Here is a 21305-nt window from a genome sequence, read left to right on the forward strand (position 1 = left end):
GTATCTACGTCATCAGATAAAGAAGCCTAAAAGACAGGTAAATTTCCTGTGTACGACTTTGCCATCAGTCACCTAAATCTTACATAATACAGTCCAATGTTTTGCATATTGTGAGCAACCACATTTCACAGATGAAACACAAAATCATTTAGGTTGGAAAAAACCTCCAACAGCACATCCAGCCTCTGACCAATCACCACCTCACCAACTAAACCACAGCACCAAGTTCCATATTGAGTTGTTTCTAAAACACTTCCACCACATTCCTGGGCAGGCCATTCCTATACTTGACAACCCTTTCCATGAAGAAATTCTTCCTGAAGTCCAAACTAAATCTCCCCTGGCACGGCTTAAGACTGTGTCCTCTTGTCCTGTCGCTGGTTGCCTGGCAGAAGAGGCTGACCATCACCCGGCTACACCCTCCTTTCAGGCAGTTGTAGAGAGTGATAAGGTTTCCTCTGAGCCTCTTTTTCTCCAGGCTAAACAACCCCAGCTCCCTCAGACATTCCTCACAGGACTTATGCTCCAGACCCCTCACCAGCCTTGTTGCCCTTCTCTGGATACACTCCAGCACCTTGGTGTCTTCCTTGAAGTGAGGGGCCCAGACTAGACAAAATACTTGAAGTTCACAAAGCTGAAAAATCAAAGTGAGGCTGATGAAAAAGTTAATAATTTAATTTCCAAGTAGGGGTAAAAAAAAAAAAAGCAAATACACTTTTGAAGTCTGTATACCAAATGAAAATTTCCACACTCACTTAACACATATCCAAGTGTATGAATCATTTGTTTGATAGAGACACACAAAGGCCTTTGAGATTTCTTCTCTGGTTTCATAATATATTTATATCATACTCTGGGAGACCCCAATCTGCACATGCACTACTATATTTAATGCATGAAATGTAAAAAACTTCAGGGATTGGTGTGGTACATTCTTCTACACAGCTGAGACCTAGAGCAATCTGAGGATGTTTAATCAATGTTTAAAACGCATTCATCTGTGTACATATACCCTACATATAAGTTAATCTCCAGGAAATACTTAAGTAAGTGTATTCATTGCATTAAACATTTTAGTCCCCTTTCAAGATAGAATTTAATCTTTCAGATGTGAAATCTTTGCTCTCATTGCTCAGGAAAATCCCTCTTTCTCCTTCTTTTAATTCTTACAACTGATATGTAAAACAGAGAGTAATTTCTTTTACGGCTGTTGCTTTATCCATCATATGCTATTAGATTAGAGTACTTCCAATATGAGACTGCTTAAATGACTTTAATTGCTTAAATTGGAAAATATTAGCTGAAGCTAACAAATGCTACATTATACAACTTTGAATTAAAAATATACATAGTAACAGAATAACAAAATATACTGTACCATTAAATAATTAAAACCGGATGTTTTTCTTTCTATACTGAGTTACTGTGTCTGTTCTAAATTACTATTACTTTTAATTGTGTTTGTCTCAAAAGTTACAGAGAAGCACTCAAAAATTAGCTACAGGTCAGACATTTTATATGTTTGAGATAAATAATTACTTATGGTGGGCCAATACAGTGTGTCTGTATGTGCCACGCATGGAGGCTATAAAAACTCACATCCTGCCTACTGCTCAGGTAAAAGGGTGATGGCTGATTGAACAAATATCTAGAGAAACAATGTGCGAATGAGAGCCCTACAAAGCAAAAATGCAAATCATACAGAAGTATGGGTAAGGGCAAGTAGGTGTTTGAAACAGCAAATTCCTTACATTCAGATGCTTAGGTGAAAAGTGGGTTTTTTAGACTGAAAAACTTTCAGTCTAAATGACAGAGTTTCTTATGCATTTGTAAAAGTGAAAAGTGTCTTTGTCTAAGACAAGATAAGCTTTAACATTTAACTGCATGTTCCACCTGAGCACCATGGCTTAACAGGAGTGTCTGGGCAAAATGCAAAGCATAAAGCAGTGTGAATATTACTTCAAAACAGAATTCTCATGTTGTCCTTATTCTGCTCTTTACAGGAGAAACTCTGAAATTTGACATACATGAATGCCTTTACTACTGGCATTCAAAGCTGTTAAAAAATCCTCCTCCAGGACTGTGTGTTGTGAGTTTTCACCCAAAGCCTGGCTTATACCCAAGAATAAAGAATGAAAGAACAGTAAGTGTTCCAGCTAAGGCTATCCTGGGATGTCAGGACCCACTGGGACTACCATCACCTGCATGGGAAATGTGGAGTCTTTTCCTCGCACCTCTCATACAGTGAGCTTAGCTCAGCTAATCTACTAAGTGTGCTCCTAAAAACCATAAAGTCACTTGTGTACTGAAAGGCAGCACAGACATGCAAAACAGAATGTCAGAAAACTCCAGTAACATACAGATCTTATTGCCAAATTAGGAATTTTCAGGCTAGATCTGTGGTATAAGCTAGGAATTTTGAAACCAGCAAAGTGAGAGATAGAGAAATCCTTCTTAAGAAGAGTTTATGTACATGTAAACAGACAGCTGGTGGTAAGTTAGGATAGCTCTGAGGCAGTCAGCAAGTAACACAAATGCAGAAACAGGCATGCTGCCCTACCTCTCCTTAGTTCACATATCCTTTACCCATGTAAGGACTGGAGAATCCAGCCTTATGCTTTGACTTCAGCCAGATAGAAAACTTGTCTGGAACTTTGAGGCACTAATCATAATATTGCAGTTGAGAAGAGCTGAAGATACTTAACTGTCATACATAACCACTTGTGTTGTAGTGTGAATATATGAATCACAGAATGAAAGAGACCAGCACTCAAGAGACATCCAGTTTCAGAAGGGATATTTAGCTTTTAATTGAAAACATTGTTCACTGCTTAAGGTACCTTCCGCTTCAAATCCATTACAGATAAAAACTTTTGCTTTCAGTGAGGTCCATGAACTAAATTTGAAAGAAGTGCCCTTGGCATACTGTCATAGACTAGTGGGAAGTAAACATAAACTGTATTTGTTAACAGATACTTAAAACAGTTTCACCGCAAGCAGCTTTTATTTGAACATTTGCTCCAGGAGCATGTCATATATGTAGAGTTAAGTATGGGAAAAGTACATAATAGTAAATACCTTGTGACAAATAAATGGAAAAAAGCAAACCACTGGGTCACTTTTCATCTTTTTAAAAGGAGAAAACAAAATGTTTAGGAATTAAATGATACACTCTGTAGATCCAAATAATGAGTCACTTTAAAAGTCTTATTAGAGCTTTAGAAATTAATTGTATCTCATTAACTACTGTGCTCAAAACCCTACAGATTCAGAGTACAGTAAGAGACAATGTACTAGAATATAAACGGTTTAGTGATTCTGTAGATCAATTCTGTAGATTAATTCAGTCTGTGAACCTAGATTCCATAAGTTACTGCATCCACTCCCTGAGTCCATTCTCTTAATTTTGTTGCCAGTGAAAGTAAGCACAAGAAAGACTATGAATTTCAGATGTTAAACTGTAGCAGTCCTCATAAAGAGATACCTATAAAATACTGATCAATTTGTCACTTTTACCGAGGCAAATACTCTTCGCAGAGTACACCACACTTCAAAGCAGTGATCACACCACTTACTTTCCCTTTTAGAATACTCCCTCTTTAAGCTTATTATTTGTTCTGTAAGTCTGCAGCAGCAGGAAGAAACAAACTAATCATATGTATCACAGTCCTAGTCAGCTTGAAAACTCTTCACTTAGAAAGCCAGCACGATCTGGAATGCCAATGGTCGTCCTTTGCTCTGAATTTCCAATTGCTAAATTTATCACATGTCACATCACAAAACAGTTGGCAGTTAAACTTCAAGTTATTTCAATTTTGATGTAAACAACTGATATGGCAGACAATGAAATATAAAATTAGATTTAAAATGAGTTCAGCTTGCAGAACAAAGGAATTATCCAACACTCAGGATTTCTCTATTGTGTTTTTATACAACCTATTTTTGGAATAACACACTTGGAGTTATTATTTCCCTTTTGAATTCTTTTTAAATAAATCACACAAACATCATCTTGGCTGAGCCTGAAGTGCCTAGTGACCATAACTAAACTGTCTGGCATATCATTTGGTGATATTACTTCTGCAAGCAAGCCCTTCCCTCTCTAAGAATTTTTACTATCCATTTCCTAGCTCTACACAAATTTCCAGTACACCATGATTTAAGCACCTGGGGTGAGATCTCATCAAATGAAAACCGAATTTTGCCATTAGCTATGAAATTCGGGTTTCTTACAAGTCTAAATCTAAATTCCTTAACACAGAAATTTGAATTTTCATAACTCTAAGAGATGATTTTGCAGTCTTCCTTCACATCCAGTATCAGTAGCACAGTTTCATCAAAAAAGGGAGGAATCACCATAAAAAAGGGTGACAGAGTATTAGTTAAGGGCTTCATAGTAAAGCCTTGCTTGTGTCAAATACAAAGTAACAGCTATATGAGGGTATGTGCTTCAGAAATCTGATACTACTTGGCAAAGCTACTAATGGCAAAATTTGGTCATTGCTAAGACTTGGAAATAAAGCTTAACAGTGAGATATGAATCCTTCAAAGGCATTTCAGAAGAGGCTAGAAGCACTGAATTATCCCAAATCCATCCTGATGCTCCTCAGCATGGGCTCCTCAACCAGCAGACATCTCCTGCAGACTTCTGTCAGTCACATGTAGAACACAGCAGCCTGCCAACAGTGACTGCGCAGAACCGGTGGAGTGCTGCACCAGCCCTGAAGGAAACATCTGTGCCTGCCCAGGTAAACCTCCATTTGTGCACCCTAGAGAAACGTCCTTTGGGCTTCTGGGTGGCTCTTGATGGTGATTTTTTTTTCAAAGTACCACTGGGGCAGCCCCCAAGGACAATTTAGACACACTGTACTGAGATAATGCTGAAAATAAGTGGAATGCGTAATTTTATTCTTGTTCTCTGGTGTGCTATGGCTATTTTGTAATCCTGAGTAATGGTGGGCAATTGTATAAAAACAACAGTCCTCCCTGTCAGCAGACAGATGGTAAAGCTGGGTAAATTAGATTAAAAATCATGGACACATTTTCAGTAATAATGATGAATAATTACTGAAACATCCACAAAAGGCAATTATGTTTTCTCTATTTCTTGACCTTTACAAGTCAAGACTGCGGGCTTTTCTTGTTTATGTGCCTTTTTTACCATATTCAATATTAGCACAACTGGATGGAACGTTTGGTCTGCTTAACTCATGATGATGAGTCAGACTAGATGATCTGAAGTCTTTTCACAACTATGATAAATGTATTTTTGATGTGCATATCTCAAATTAATTACCTCTCATAAAAATCCCAACACTTTTTATTATAGAAGAAACTTTATGTAAATAACTTCTGGGGAAAAATAAGTAAAATCACCACAGTTAAAAGTAGATTCATAAAGATTTTTTACCTGTAACTTTTCCTGCTCACCAAATTTCAGATATGATAAATATATTATAACACCTTTCCAAAGACATAACACAGGCATAAGAATTACCTGAGTGTTTGAATTTAGAGCTTCTATTATTTGCTTAGAACTTTCATTTTCAGAAAACACCCTTTAAAGGGTAGAAAACCAACATTACTATCAGTCTGAATTGTTGCCTCTCCCCATCTCTCACCGCCCTCTCTCCAGAAATTCAAGTTCCACCAGGCTAAAATAGAACTATATTGGGTAATTTCTCAGAATATTTATTTTCCTTCTTCTTCCTCCCCTGTCCCAGAATCAAAGAGACCTGCATTCCTAAGCACACTAATCACTGGGTTCATGCTGTACTATCAATATGCCTTGTGGAAAATCCTCTAAACATATGGGTTGAAAAGTTAGTACTGTTAAAAACCAGGCATGTGCAGCAGCAGCTGTCGTACTTGGCATAGCCTTTGTCAAGTTTTCTGGCACAAGTTTCATAACCACAGACTTCTAATGGCCACTGGTATCAATCAACATGCTTGGACTAATTCTGAACATAGAAGTTTCACATTTCAAGAAGTTTCACATTTTAACAACTATTTTAAGTCAGTAAGCCTGATCTAATACACAGGAACATGCTCACTGCTAGCCCAGGGGCATGGCACCTTGACTGCTTTGCTGCCAGCTAAATTACCAGGAAAAGAACAGTGGAGGCTAAATCCACTTTAAGGACAGAACATATTCAGTTGGCCAGGGAGAATGCCGACTACAGTATCATGTTTAATTCTTAAATGCTAATGACTGATTCATGGCAACAACCCCAAAGGGAAATACTCACCTGCTCTTCTAGCAGTACAGGAAGCACATTTTCAGATGTGTTTTTAACACTATCTGCAGGAATTCTTTTTTGTAACTTTAAGCTATTAATAAATCTTATAGTTTTAAACTAAATTTACCCCCCTGCCTAAATCTTGAAATAGAGGGGGAACAGAAACTTTATTTGGAATGCATTAACTAGTAAGACAAAGACCACAAAGAGAAAAAAGTAGTAATATGCTTCAGTTGAAGCAATGACAGGCAGAGAACTACTGTGAGAATAAAGGTGCAAACCCCTCATCCTCAGTGACACTATAGAGATACTACTGATATTCAACTATATGGAAGTTAAAATTGTGCCTGGACAAATCATGTGTCTCATCTTAAGCATGAAAGAAGAAATTGTTTTGAAGGAACTCTAAAACCCCTTTTCCATTACTTTTTTTCCTCAGCACATTTTCAACAATCTTACTGCCTGAGCTACTGCGTGTCATCTCCACATAATCTGTTTCGCAAAATGACAGAGGATGAAAAATGATTCTCCAGTGCTTTACCAGAAACTCTACAAATGGTACCTTGCACTGAGCTTAACACCTGAACATGACACAATTATCACAGTACAGAAATCTGCATTTCTTGATGAACAATGCATAGAAGTGCAGGAAAAAACATGCAACCACTGTAATTTTAGTTACGAAATAAAATGGAAGTAATTTTTAATTTCATTCTAAAAACCTACAAGTTATAAGGATACTGCAGAAACTGAACAAGATATGCCTGGGTAGTCTTAACTTTAAATACCTTGAAGTCGGGGAAACAAATAATGATGAATTTGAAAGTCGGTGTTTCCTATGGAATTAGCTCTTTGATAACTGCAAAACTTTCAGCCTAAATGGCAGAGTTTCTTAGCTGTTTGTGAAGGAATCTCAGTCAGATGGAACAGCATATAAAGGAAAGCAAGTCAGAAAAAAACCCCAAAATGTTACATGCATACATAGAGCAGTGAGAGAAATCCTCAAAGGCTTTTATTCAGAAAGGCCCAGGATTTTTGTCTATGCATCTGTACCAGATACTTATGATTATGCTATTTCTTGCAGTTGGGACACTTTTGCCATTGACAAATGACAAGTCATGCTAAGCACAACTAATCACTGACAGCCCAGATCCATCTCTCCAGCATTCCATTCCACGCAGATCAAATGCATCTACAAGTAGCTGAAGAAGGATGTGAAAGCTGAATAAACAAGCAGACACATGAAATGCCCAATTAAGGTTTATATGCTATTGTTACTCTTCACTGGCTCTTTTGCTAAGATAGTTTTACAGGAGCATTTGCAGAATCAACATTTAACAAATACTTACATTTGATGCAGGTCAACCTACTTTTAGGCACTGAACAGTCTACAGCTGCTGAAAATAAGAAAAACACCAAATGTGAGTGATTCAGTATATACTTAGTATATGTGATAGCTAGAAAAATGTAGAAATAAACCAACAGAGAACAAAGACTATTTTAAAACATGCTAGTTACTGTGTACTTGAAGTATTAGTTTGATACTAATGTGGTCACAGGATTTGAGCAATAAAGCTGTCTGGGTAAAACACATATTTAAAGGAAGAATCATCACTTAAATGAAGATTCCTTTCAAGATGTTTCTGTACATTTTGTTCTGATGGCATTTACCTGGATACCTGAGGACAGTGAGTATGTTACATGAGAGGTAATATTGTGAGTATTGTATTTGTGAGGATGGACTCTGTCAGTAACATGATTTTCTCATTTGCAAACACACAGGGCAATTTTCACAGTCCCTAGAACTCACTATCACTATTCATTGCAAGATGAACAAAAGATAATGATGTTTTTGAAATTAAAATAAAAAAATAATTTAAAAAAAGACATGGTGATCTGAGTTTAACTAGATATGTTCTGCCTTCATTTCTAAAATAATTTCTGTATGTTTGCTGTTATGACTATCACTATGACTTTCCATTCAGCATATTATTTCATAATTCATTATTTCATCAAAAGCAGAATGAAGCCAATACAGCACAAAAATTAAGGCAGGATCTTTGGTAACACTTAAGGAAAATGTTTTCATACAAAACCTCCCATCTCAATAATACAAAAGTATTAAGTAGCAGCCACATCTTCTTGCTGACACATTTGGCTAAGAAACAGGGAGAATAGTAAACCCTACAATCCAGTTCCTTCCTTCTTGGTATGAGCCTATTCTGAGAGATTGAGCTAAACATAGGGGGAGACAGTTCATTCTTCATGTACATTTTTACCTTTGGCTGAAAGAATTCTGTTATAATGAAACACCATGTGATCTCTAATCAGGTATTGGCTAGTTAGATTTCGACAGGAGTCAACGCAGAAAGCTGTAAGATTAAAATACATTTGAACATTAGAAAGGCAAGCAAAAAATACTAAAATTTTAAACAGTTATGAACTGCAATTCAAAGTCACAAACTTTAAAACACTGTCCGTTTAACTTCTTTGCTCAAATGCAGTATTTTTTTTTACCAGTTACTATCACATGAAATCATTCTGTCTCATTTTCTTTCCCCAATGAGCCATTAATTCAATAAATAGCAGCAAAAGTGGCTGAAATTGTACTATGAAAATGTTAATGTGGAAACTTCCTGTTTCTTCCCTCTATGTTCTTTTAAAAAAAAAAAAGTATCTGAGGTGTCGGTATGGGCCAGAAACATACACTAGCCCATGTAAACTACTGACTCTAAAGGGACATGTTTAACCTCAGGGTAAACATATATATATTTATATTACAGCTAATAAAGATGGGACATCTTTATATATTTGTTGATCTTGCTACCAATTTGTAGCCAGCAAAGGCAAGGCTTGTACACTCAAGGCAGAACTTACTCCTTGAAAATATTTTCACTAACACATACTAAATGTAAGTACCATTAAACTTCTCCAAATAAGCTCATTCAAAAGTTTTAATAACAACATTTTAAGCATAAAATCAATGAATTCACATGAAAGGAAACAGGTCAACATTCTTATAAAAGTACACATTACTTACCATTACTCTTAGTACTTAAGTGTCCTTTACATGGACCACATCTGGGAACAAGAGCTGAGCATTCATGCACTTTAAGAAAATATCAAACAAAACCCAAAAGTTAGAGAAAAATCCACACACATATTTTTACAGACAAGATAAAATCTTTCTCCAAAGAATGCATGAAGAGTTCTAATGGATCTTTTTCGAAATCTTATTCAATCATTTTATAATCACTGAACTGAGCTAAATAGAACAGACCATTAGAAGACTTTAGTCTGAACTTTACACTGGTCATTAAACAGTACAGAGATACAGCCACAATTCTGTTTTTATGCTAACCTCCAATTTGTTCCAAAGTCCCCGTGCAGAGCACTTTGAGAGACTGGGAACTCCATAAGAGATAGAGGAGATGTCGACAAAACTTAAACAACTAAACCAGCTGTTCTGAAAAATGAAAGAATGTGGATTAAAAGAACTGCACCTCCTCTTTGAAAACTACTGGTTGCTGTCTTGCAACCTAAGGTTTAAAACTTATTAAGAATTAATTAAGAATCTGCAGGACTTTTAGAACAAATTTGAACAGGAGATATGCTAGGACCACAAATATTAGTGTATACAGAGCGCTGCTTTAAGGCATCCAAGGTATATAAAATGTAAACCAAAACAAATTAGACTTTTTTTAACAGGGTAAATATACCAACAATGCTTAACATTAATTCTGAAACTGTATGGCCAAGTTCTACAAATTTATTACTATTGACTATCAAGGTCCACATGGTCTTCCCATTCCCACCATACTTCTCAACTGCAGGTCAAGAGTCTACAACCACTATGAAGGTGGTGGGTTGACTTGACTGCTCTACTGCTCCGGCTGACCTCCAGCTTTCCCCCTTTCATCCCATGAAGAAGCACACTGGAAGTACCCAATATGAGAGGGAATCTCTTCCCAGTGACCCTAGCTGGGTTGACACCATTACAAACTGACTAGGGGGTGCAGGAAGCCACGATGACAGCCATGCCACACATGGTGAAAGCTCTTCATCCCACCTCTCATAGTTTATCTCCTGTATGCCCAGCACCTGGCTGTCCAGGGCTTCTTTTTCATTTCCCACTTTTATATAATGACTGTTAAAGTACTACTGAAATTACATATATAACTACTATAGTATATAGCTTTGTTTTTAATTTCAACAGCATGTTGCACAAGATGGTTAACACAGTGTCTTCAATACTAATTAGTAGAGATTGCAGCAAAGCAAATCATTCATTTAACAATGTTTTACCATTATTTCTCCTAAGGCCTTATAAAAAAGCCATACTGTACTAAATTTTGAAAGGCTAGGCTAGTAGAGGAGGCCATAAAAAGTATCTTAAGAAAAAAAAAAGAAAATAATTTTACCCTGTTGAGAAATGACACTAAATATGGATCAACAGATTGAACATCCTTTCTTACAAAGTACAAAAAATACCAGGGCAATCTTGAATAACTTTGAAAAGCCAGCCTTTATATAGTACAGGCTTCTGTGGATTTACAGTATTAGCTGTGGCGTTTGCAATAACAGAGTTCCCACTCCTTTAGCTGTGAAGTTGCCAGATCAGCAGTTGAAAATGGACAAAGGAAAAAAAAAAGAAGAAAATGCTATTGGAGATTTTTTCAACACTATTCTGCAATTGTTTTAACTTTACACTGTTATCTTTAAAGCCAAAGGACAACATTCCTGCTCATCTGTATCAACTTCAAATGGCATATTCCCCTCATGGTACAATTCTTCCTTATCTCTGTTTGTGATTTAAGCACACATACGGACAAACAATAAATTATTTTTCAAATATTAAAATTCCAAACATACAGCAAGAATTTATTAGATTCAGAATGTTTCCACAACGACTGCAAACTTTTGCCAATAAAACCCTTTATTTCCTGTTAAAATATTATATTTGTCTACCATACACTATTACATACCAGTGGTATTCACAGTCTAGCTGGGTTCACCCTGAAACCCATGACTTCTGGAATTTACAATACGCAGGCGTTGGAAGAATGCAAGTCCTTGGGAGGACCTGAAGGCTACATTACAAATTTCAGTTGATAGAATTTTCTCTAATGATAAAAACCTGCATGCATATACATCTGCAATCTGGATTACGGCAGATAACTAACAATCAGAAGTGTTTCATTCACAATTGCTCAAATAACCTAAATACACTTTTTTTCTGTGCTTCAGAGTTTGGCTATAATTCCAGAGGGAAGCACCGGTGGTATTGTGGTAAATGCTTACAGTACCACCTCTAACTCACCCTTATGTGACAGAATCCTAGAAAGGCAAGCATGATCACTTCAAAAAAACAGACACTGTTCTGTCTACAATTGATTCTCTTCTACTAAGCTAAATGACTTTGTCCTGCGTTAAACACCATCAGGGATGTTCAGAAACCTGTTGCCTTTACTGTCTTCAGCTGGGGACACAAATGCTCAGCACTGCAGGAAGATCGGGCTTTATAATGTTCACTTGCTTTGCAGCACCAGCAGATGGCACAGTGGAAATTCTGCCGGAAAAACTGCTGTCTGCTGGTTTTGTCCTTTACAATTAATTTGTATCCGGCTTGTGGGGAAGAAGGGAGGAAAAAAGAAGTCGGCATCAGTATTTCATAGGCAAGAAAAACTGTCAAAAAGCGTCAGTCGGAAGAAATAAAAAATATTTCTGTGCCTTCTGTTTTGACTATGGGCATATAGACGGGACAGAAATCACTCATAATGAAGAAGCATGATGCTAATGTCAGAGAATAAACAGAAGAATTTGATATGTGCAGCCTCTTTCTACATTACTGAAGGTAGAAAGTGCTAATGGTCAAAAGTTTCACAACTATGATTTCAGGTTGTCTTTTGACTTGAACAGGTATTTATTTGGATTCAGGCTGTGTTTTCACAGTTATTTGCACAACAGCAGAAACAAACTGAAGGCTTAGATATGTGAAGAGAATTTTAAAGGAGAAGGTGGGCTTTTCAGTAATTTACAGTTAGTCAAATATAAACCAAACAATGGGGGGTTAACTACAAAAATATCTTTGATATATGACACATGTAACTATCTGATCTAAACGTATATTTCCTTATAGATGTAATTGGACAGTCCACACTGAATATAAAATCAGGATTTTCCCACTGAGTGTTCTCCTAAAGTACAGAGAGCAAACAAATTAAATACTTCTAAAAATTTATTTGATGTTTTAGCTCCTTCTATGACACTAAGCAACAATGAAGACAAAATCAAAAAAGCTTTCTCTAAATTTTTTCCCGCTGGTATCAAATGTAAGTAATAACTACATTATTCCAAAGAGAATTAAAAGATATTTTGTTTAAATTAAATTTTTATTCTAATTTAAAATGCATCCTATCTTAATTTCTGATTTTACAGCATTAAAAATCATAGAAATTGGTGGTTTAATTTGTTTCCTGGTTGTTAGTAGACATGCAGAATTTATAGAAATGATTTTTCTACAAAGTCATTTCAGATTTGGAACACGAATATGTACTGGAAAGAAGCCCAGTCTTTCATTACCACGTTCTCCCAGAAAAGATTTTAAACACAAGTATTAGACTTACTATTTTTATAACAAGCATGTACTTCAGTCATAGCAAATAGAAATTAAATAAATAATTCAATCACGCTACCCTTACCCATCAAGAATTGCTACTTAAAAGATAATCCATAAAATAGAGAGACCTTTGGTGGGATATTGGATATAGACATTTAAACCTAGCATTACAAACATGAAATCTTAACTGTACAGAGAACTATCTGTGAACACTATCATTTCCAAAGGGCAGCTCCCACACCTTAGCCTGGGTTCAAACAACCCTCAGCCCCAGGTGGATTTAGACCTCAGGCCTCCCCAGCTGTTCCAGAAGAATATGCTTACCAGTGTCAATTCTGACCCTTCTGTGCAGGGGTTTGGGGTTTTGGTGGCTCCAGGACTCTTGCATTCCTAGCTCTACAGTGGCCTCCTCTCAGCTGGCAATGTAGAAAGCACCTCTGTCTCTAACTGAATAGAACTGCGTCATTTGCGTGAGACTTGGGCATTTGATCCCTCTGAGCCTGATGAGGACCCAAGCTGACGAATGCTTTGCAAACACTCTAGCCACTATAAATCTGCTGATTTATAAAGGTTTGGTATTCTTGCTTCTTTCACTGCCAACTCTTTTTTCCCCTTTTGTCTTCTCTAATATCTCAATGCTCTAAACCAGAAACAGTTAAAGAGACACCTTTGTACAAGTGGCTAATTCAGGCAACAACAGGCAGAAGGTTTGTGCTGTGAATTTCATACAAGTTAAGGCTGTCTATCACTATCACCCTTATTCTACCCTTATTTCCATGGCCTTCCTACTATGAATTAACTCTTCTAACTCTATACAAATAACAGTACAGTACATCACTAATGCTGTACACATGCTGAGGAAAGAACAAAACTGGTTTAAATAATCTCTGTGAAATCCTAAATGACTTCGAGCAGCGATGGAAACTCGTTTAAGCATCTTATCTAATATGTCTGACAAGGTCATACTTAAAGGAATTAAATTACAACATGAAATACATGTTCCTCTCCTTTTGGTACTAGGAGAATTTTCAAACCAGAGTATCCGTTAATTTTTTATTCTACAGAAATTATTGTATATATGAATACAATACAGAAACACACAGAGTAAAGAATGATAGCTCAAGAACATTAAATGATTAACCTAGTTACAAAAATCCACATTGGATTTAAAATTTATTTAAATAATAAACTATTTTTTTCTATTTTTAACTATTTTCCCTTAATATTAGCATGATATACTTAAAAAACATCCCCATATTCTATTAGTAGTACTACTATATGAGTCCAGCTCTCCTATTCATGTAGCTTACATCTTTGTACTATCCTCTCATAACTCCTTTCAATGCCCCCAGTTTGCTGCCTCTTCCCTACCTGTGGTCATTCCTCCCCTCAAACACCCCCTACTACTCAGCTGTGGCTGACAAGGTGCTATAGGAACTACAATTGCTCATCTAGTTTAAGCTTCTCTGGTTGCTTATCCTTGGCTGCCTAGTTCTCACCCTCAACTTACATATCTGGGAATGAACACAGAACAGAGTGAGTTTCTCTAAAAAATGTGCATTAATTTGTTGAGTTTTCTCCTACCCAGCCACTGGTAATACTAATGCTCTCAGATCTTACTCACAGACGGATGAAGTTGGCAAATAGATGCAGAACTGGATAGATGGAAAGGCCAGCAGAGAGCAGTGACCCACCTACAGACTCCTTTAGATGAGGAACACAGGTGAAAACATGGCAAGTCTCTGCTACTTTTCTGTAGCACCTATGCCTTCATGAAAGACCTTCAAACAGGGCTTTAGATTTAGCCACTTACTGAATGCAGATAGTACTCCATTTTATTTGAAAGTAACAGTGAGGCAAAACAAGCATATCATAATCACACTTGTATTTTCTTTCCTGTTCATGCAAGCGAAAAAGATGCCTCTTGGACCCCTTTCTAGTTTCACTGCTAACAAAACTCTTATCAATCCTGGGAGTATAAAGTTTCATCTTTAAAAGAATCACATTTAAGATTTGTTAATAAATACTAGAATTCACCAGCAGAAAGAATAGTCATTATTATCTAACTTTCCTGAAGCAAAACTCAATGAATAGATACCCAGGAAATCACACTATTCCAATTTTGAAATAAAGTCCCAAATGTTCCATCTGAATTTTGCATGGGATCATTTATGTCAGAGGCAAAATATGTAAATGATACACCCCCTGACAAGCACTATACATAACCTCCTAAGCCATTAATTAGATGAGTGCTATTTATACACTTACTATGCTGGATTACACAAAAGCTCTTCTCTACACATACTCTCAATGCCTAAGAGTTAGGTCTCTTAGACCTTTAGAATAAATAATCTTACAGCATTCTGTGTAAATTAAAATCATGCAACCAAAATTGTATTTCAGTTTCAAGGACCAAACCTTCCTCTGAAAAATTTAAGGAATCTAATGAAATAGTACAGTAGCCTTGAGTCATATCTGATTAAATAACTCCTGAAAAACATTTGTTAAAATTTTTCTAGAGGTTTCAGCTAGAAGTTTTGGATGCAAGCTATTGCTCTATTCATACTCCAAAGGAAGAAACAAACAGCTGTGTGGGTCAGTAGCACATTTTGTGATATGAACTGCAGCCAAAAGCAAATGAATTTATGTCAGTTTGCTACAACTACCTGAAAGAAGGCTGTGATGAGGTGGGAATCAGACTCTTCTCCCAGGTAACAAGTGACAGCCTGAGAGGAAACAGCCTCTAGTTTTGCCAGGGGAGGTTTAGATTATATATTTGCAATTTTTTTTCATGGAAAGAGTTGCAAAACACTGGAACTGACTGCCTGGGGAAGCTGTGGAGTCACCATCCCTGGAAGTGTTCAAAAAATGTCTGATTATAGCACCAGAGGATATGCTTTAATGGTGAACATGGTGGTGGTGCTAGGTGGGTGGTTGGACTTGATGAACTTATAGGTATTTCCCAACCTTAAAAATTCTGTGATCACTGTCTTGGGCAGCACCTCTAGAATTAGCAGTGGCACTAGCAGTTTTTGGTTTTCTAGGAGGGTGTGTGAGGGGTGCTATTCCAGAAGAGACTCTATGCTGCTACCCAGTGATATGTGAACAACAATTAGAATTCATATCACAGTTTAGAAACTTCTTAAAAGGTTACTAACATGAGTTCCCTGGGTAGCTGTGTCTGCACAAAGACACTCATGGTAATCCAGGAGCACATGCTGCCAGGTGCTTTAACAACTCCCCGGTGGGAACAGTGCTATTAAGGACGGTAGAACACTGGATTATGAGCACGCCCTACACAAAGCAAATGTGTGTGATGGCTTCTACTGCTACACAAAACTCTACACCACCCCATGAAGCTGGAAGTTGTTTCAATATCTACTATCAAATGGCCAATTGAGAAAACATACATTTAATACCGAAATGTATAGACACTCTATATATGGATTCTTCTACAAATATGGAAAAAAATCTGTTTTGCTAGTATAATCTGCACCTACAAGTATTCCCCCTCCCTCGTCCATGAGCACCTGTTTCTGCCTGGAAATACATTATGAAAACTCTAATGCACAGCCAGCCTCACCCAGAATGGAGAGCAGAGAAACCTTGATGCCCTGTGCTTCAGAGAAAGCTGCAGGATATAATCTGGAGCAAAGATTAGGGTTAATGGTTTGAATACTGTTCACTTCAATAGGTATTTCACTTGAAGTATGAAAGAAATCCTTGATAAAATGGGACCAATTAGGCATTTAAATTATCAAAAAAAAATATTTAAATTATTTGCTGAATGGAGTCAGGATTTAAGCACATTAAGTGACTAAAACTCACTTAATAGACTATTTGACTAATGGTTGAATTAAGGATAGGTTTTAAGTGATTTACTGAGCGACAGTTTTAATTTGGTAAAAAGTTAAGAACAGTGATTAACATTTCCCAATCTCAGTCAACGTTATTATGATTCAAATGAAACTTCTAAATGTCTATTCCTTCTTTGAAGATATAACTAGATTATTTTTCATCTTTCTTGTTGGTCAAAGGAAGCTTCAGCTTCTAAAAACTGGTGTTATCAAACTAATAATTTAATAAGTTTAATAAGCTGTTTGTTCAAGTGGCAAATGAAGGAATAATAAAAAAATAGTAGTTCACAAATCTCTGCGTTAACACCCTTTCACCTCTAATCAGATTAATGCAAGGACTTCCTACAATGCAGGAAAAATCTAAATAAGATGGTGCTGTCTATCAACACATGAAACATTTAAATTTTGTTTTAAAATCCTGGAAGCCTGCACAAATTGCCTAAATCTAACAGCAGCCTCCATGCTGCAGGAATGATGAGTTCCCTACTTCTGTAAGATAAAAGTGGCACAAATGTGTATCATTGATTAACAGTAAGTGCACAATGCTGTTAGGTATTGCTGGTCAGGTATGTGCTCCATGCACTGTGGGAATTAAACAGCCCAATGCAGAAGACTGGATTTAAACAACAAAAAAAAATTTAAAATTTAAAATGGTTTAAAATTACAGTATTCAGATTATTTGAGGTCATACTATAAATCTGTGAGTATATTAACTGATTCCTGAAATTACTACGGTAAATAACTTCAAGGTTTATACCTGGAATTAGGGAAAAACATAGAGGATTAATTCTTTGATATTTCTAGGAGAGTAAAAAAATCTCAGCCTTACCTGAACTTTGAGAAGACCTACATGCAAATCCTATATATTCCAATACATTAAATATGTTTTTTTTTTTTTCTTAGTATTCTCACTAGACAAAACAAGGCCTGACACAAACAAGTGTAAAATTTTGGTTCTTTCTTTAAAATGACAAGGCTAAGTCTGAACAAGAAACTGCACAGCATACAACAGGGATGTGGAATAGTGTATCCCACCTCTTTCTATTACATTTTAGATACAACTCTTTTGAGAAACCATAAATATGATGTGTTCTCCCCCTTTCATAAACTGCAAGCAACCCAGCGGCTGTTCTGCCAATTTTGCTCAGGCATAGAGATTTCCAGCTCAGCTCAGTGTGTTAGTCTCTCTGCCTGTGTTAATCCTTGTTCTTGGTAAGGATCCTTCCTGCATGTTCAGGCACACATTTCTGACTCCACTGTAACCTCCTATGCAGACAAGCAATGGCTTCCCAATTTAACAGACACACAGTAGTTCTTCTCTAGTTTTGAACTTTTTTTGTCAAACAGAAGTCATTCAAGCAAAGCTATCTGCAACCTGAATAAAATTTAGGTCCTGTATCCTATTTATTCCCTTTTTTACGGTTAACAGATAATCGACATGCTTCCCGATTGTCTATAAAAGTATTTTGACAAGCATTTCTGACTATTTTGTAAGAATAGTCAGAAAAAGGATGTATATTGTCATAGAACTGCCTTCACACTGCATAAGAGAGCATAAAAATTGGGTGTGCAAGATACTAGTTTTTGCTCTGAGTTTCATATTCCCATATAGTATTAGAATTTATGTTCAAACTGTACTTTGATATCAGTCATCTTCTGAAGTGGCATCTGTCACTGTCTCTAAAGATTAGAACTGACACCAAGATGCAGCACAACAGCCTAACGTTATCTCAAATTGCTCTGTTTTTATGCAGCGATGTATGATCTCGACATTACAGTGCAGCACTGAATAATTCCTACCATTGCCTTACATTATGCGTGTAATCCAGTTCATACCTAAAAATATTTTAGGTACTTTCCAAGAGCCACAGTTGGCTCACGCAAGCATTTTTGCATATTTTGTGCTTTTTTTTTATCACGGATGACAAGTGCCCCCAGTTTATTCATAGGAACAGGGCACCAGAGCAGCCCACGGACGGTTAAACGTGGGTAAGGAATCACTTTATAAGACCTTTAAAACTTTTGAGTCTTTTATTTTTCAACTACACTTGCATTAAAATCCCGCCAAACCAAAACACTTGGATCTACAGCCAAACGCCGCGGATGTTGGACACACAGGGTACAATCCACTATAATAATCCATGAATAACAGCTTTTGGGAATACGACAGTTGACTAAGAAAAGAAGCGGGCACAGAAGCCGGCCTCGCAAACGCGGCCGATCCCGGCAGCCTGAAGCGCTGCCCACAGCGGCGCTCGGTGCCGGTACAATAAGGCGGCACCGTGCGATGACGGCTGTAGGACGCACAATTCCGGGCCCGACTCTCGGAGAATTACAGCCCGTCACGTACGGGCCCTACGTGTCCCCCTTCAGAGCGGCGGCACTCGGCTCTTGCCACCGCCCCGCCCGCAGCCCACGCGGGACGGCCGGGCCGGCACAGCTCGGGGCGGCCGCGAGGACAGGAGCGAGGCGCGACCCCCGGGCCCCGCCGCAGGAGCCACGGCGGCTCGGGCGGCCCCCCTGCCCCGCGGGCTCCGTGCCCGCCCGCACACGCCAGCGGGGAAAGCGGAGGCGTCGTTTGCCTCCAGTCCCGGGCCGCGCCCCGCACCCCCGCGGCCGGCAGGGACGAGAGAGGCCGGAAACGCGCCCCCCCGGGCTGCAGCCCCCGCCCTGCCGCAGGCAGCGCTCCCCGCTCCTCCCGCAGCCTCCACCGAGCCCCCCGCACCTTGGCACCGCCTGCCGCCGTTCTTCTTCAGCCCCATGCTCCCGGCCGGACCCGAAGGGGCGGCTCCGGCCGGGGCTCGGCTGGGCGGCTGCGGCGGTTCGTCCCGCGCCGCGGGCGGGCGGGGCGCGGGCCGGGCCCGCCGGGTCCCGCCCGGCGTTGGCACGGCGGCGTTGCCATGGCGGCGGGAGCGCGGCGGGCGGAGCGGGGCCCGCGCCCGGCCGTGCCGCCCTCGCTGTCCCGGCCCGGGCTGGGGAGAGGAGCGGCCGCAGGGCCTCGGGCCCCAAACCCCCTTCCAGCGGGGCCTTGGAGCCCCGGGAGGGTTTTGACCCGGTCCGTGAACGGGCCCTCATTACCTAAGCTTTTTTGTCTCGTAGTTTGACAGGAAGAGTAATGAATGCCCTGGAGAAATTTACGCCAGATTGCTGATATTTCAGGGAACGACTGACAAAACGGGAGCCTAGAGCGTCCCAGTGCGTTACACTGAAGAAATTAATCTCAGTGAATTTGGAAATGAACGGCGCCTTAAAAATGAACCACAAAATAACCTTTTGAAAAGCAGCCTTTAATCCCGTCACTGATTAATGTGTGCATGCTGATGTGCTGGATTTGGACTTCCTGATTAAGCAATAGAATGGTATTTTCACTTTGTCTGACAGGTTGCTATTTTCCCTAATGTGAAATCTCTGAGGGCTTTTGTGCTTTTTGTGTGCAGATTTTTCTCACTGACTGGTCAGGGCTACTGCAGTTCTGTCCGTAGCCTGACGTGTACACAAAAGGGTACATGTCGCAGATAGGAGGGACATTCCCATTCACTATCTAGAAATGAGTGTTAATTACAGGCTAAATACAGTGTTTTATGTGATTTGCTACACTTCCTTACCTGCTAGAAAAATTAATTAGAATGTAGTTCAAAATCATAACAAAATCAAGGGGTTACTTGAAAACAGCTTTCTATATCCGCCTCAGTCAATGCTCCCACTTGGTCGCACAAACATACATGCTGGATGAAACCAGTAGTTTATCTATCCCAGTATTTTGTGTAGACTCTACCAAATACTTCAAAAAGCTTTTCAGTAGTATTCTGACTATTGAATGTTGTGATGTCCCTTTGAATTTTAGATATACTAATTAGCTATATGAAGTACTCCTTCAACGTGGCCTTAGTTTCTGTGCTTCACATAGTGATCATTTGGGCAATCTAATTCTGTTTTTGTAAAATCATCCTTAAATGTAGTTGGTGTCAAATTTGTCTGGGAGAGGTCAGGGGAGGGAATATATGTCTTGGAAGTTTGTTGGTCCTCCATCTTATGGTGGTCTGACTACTTTTTATATAAAAGCATCAGTTGCCATGGCATTTCAACTACCGTCAACCATAAGGTCACAAACACCTTACTTTCTTGTCAAATCAAAATAACTTGATAGTGTTTTGTCATTTTTCTTTACATCTCTTGGACTTGAGGTCAATGTCTTGGAAAATATTTGCCAGGAAAAATCTTCAAAACTAGAAAGACATAATTTGAGAGTTTGGGTGTGGGTTTTGTTTGTTTGTCTTTTTTTTTTTTTTTTTTTTTTTTTTTTTCTCTGAAGCAGTTGTGTGTGAAATTAGAGATTTGGGGAAAGGACTTCAGGAAATTAGTTACCATTATTCTGTGTTTCAGGGTCTCTGGTTTATACTTTGATACAATTCAGATCATTAAATCTATAGATTTGAAAGGTAGAGATAGTATTTAAACAGTTTCCATTTCAGATACCTGAAGATACTGGAGAGAATGAAAATAAGTGTACAAGATTCTCACCTCTACATGGTTGGCTGTATTACTCCCTACTACAGAGATCATGTCACAGAAAGCACTTGTCTCTGTTTA

At 38.4% G+C, this 21305-nt stretch overlaps 1 protein-coding gene across 2 annotated transcripts in view; it reads right to left on the reverse strand.

The window, feature by feature from the left end:
• SPATA7 (spermatogenesis associated 7) overlaps positions 1-19553 on the reverse strand; it is a 34234-nt gene extending 14681 nt beyond the window's left edge. Inside the window, exons 1-5 of one of the 2 annotated variants that reach the window (XM_040067897.2) lie at positions 14169-14190; positions 13183-13301; positions 9280-9348; positions 8519-8611; positions 7589-7636 (exon numbers count right to left, since the gene is read on the reverse strand). In XM_040067897.2, the coding sequence (XP_039923831.1) occupies positions 7589-7636; positions 8519-8611; positions 9280-9348; positions 13183-13246 (274 nt within the window). In that variant the 5' untranslated portion in view covers positions 13247-13301; positions 14169-14190. Of the gene's footprint in view, positions 1-7588; positions 7637-8518; positions 8612-9279; positions 9349-13182; positions 13302-14168; positions 14191-19440 lie in introns of those variants that run through there. The other variant, XM_040067898.2, reaches the window with a different exon arrangement.
• Positions 19554-21305: the final 1752 nt, after the last annotated feature.

This window comes from Hirundo rustica, chromosome 6, assembly GCF_015227805.2.
Source record: "Hirundo rustica isolate bHirRus1 chromosome 6, bHirRus1.pri.v3, whole genome shotgun sequence".
Taxonomy (NCBI): domain Eukaryota; kingdom Metazoa; phylum Chordata; class Aves; order Passeriformes; family Hirundinidae; genus Hirundo; species Hirundo rustica.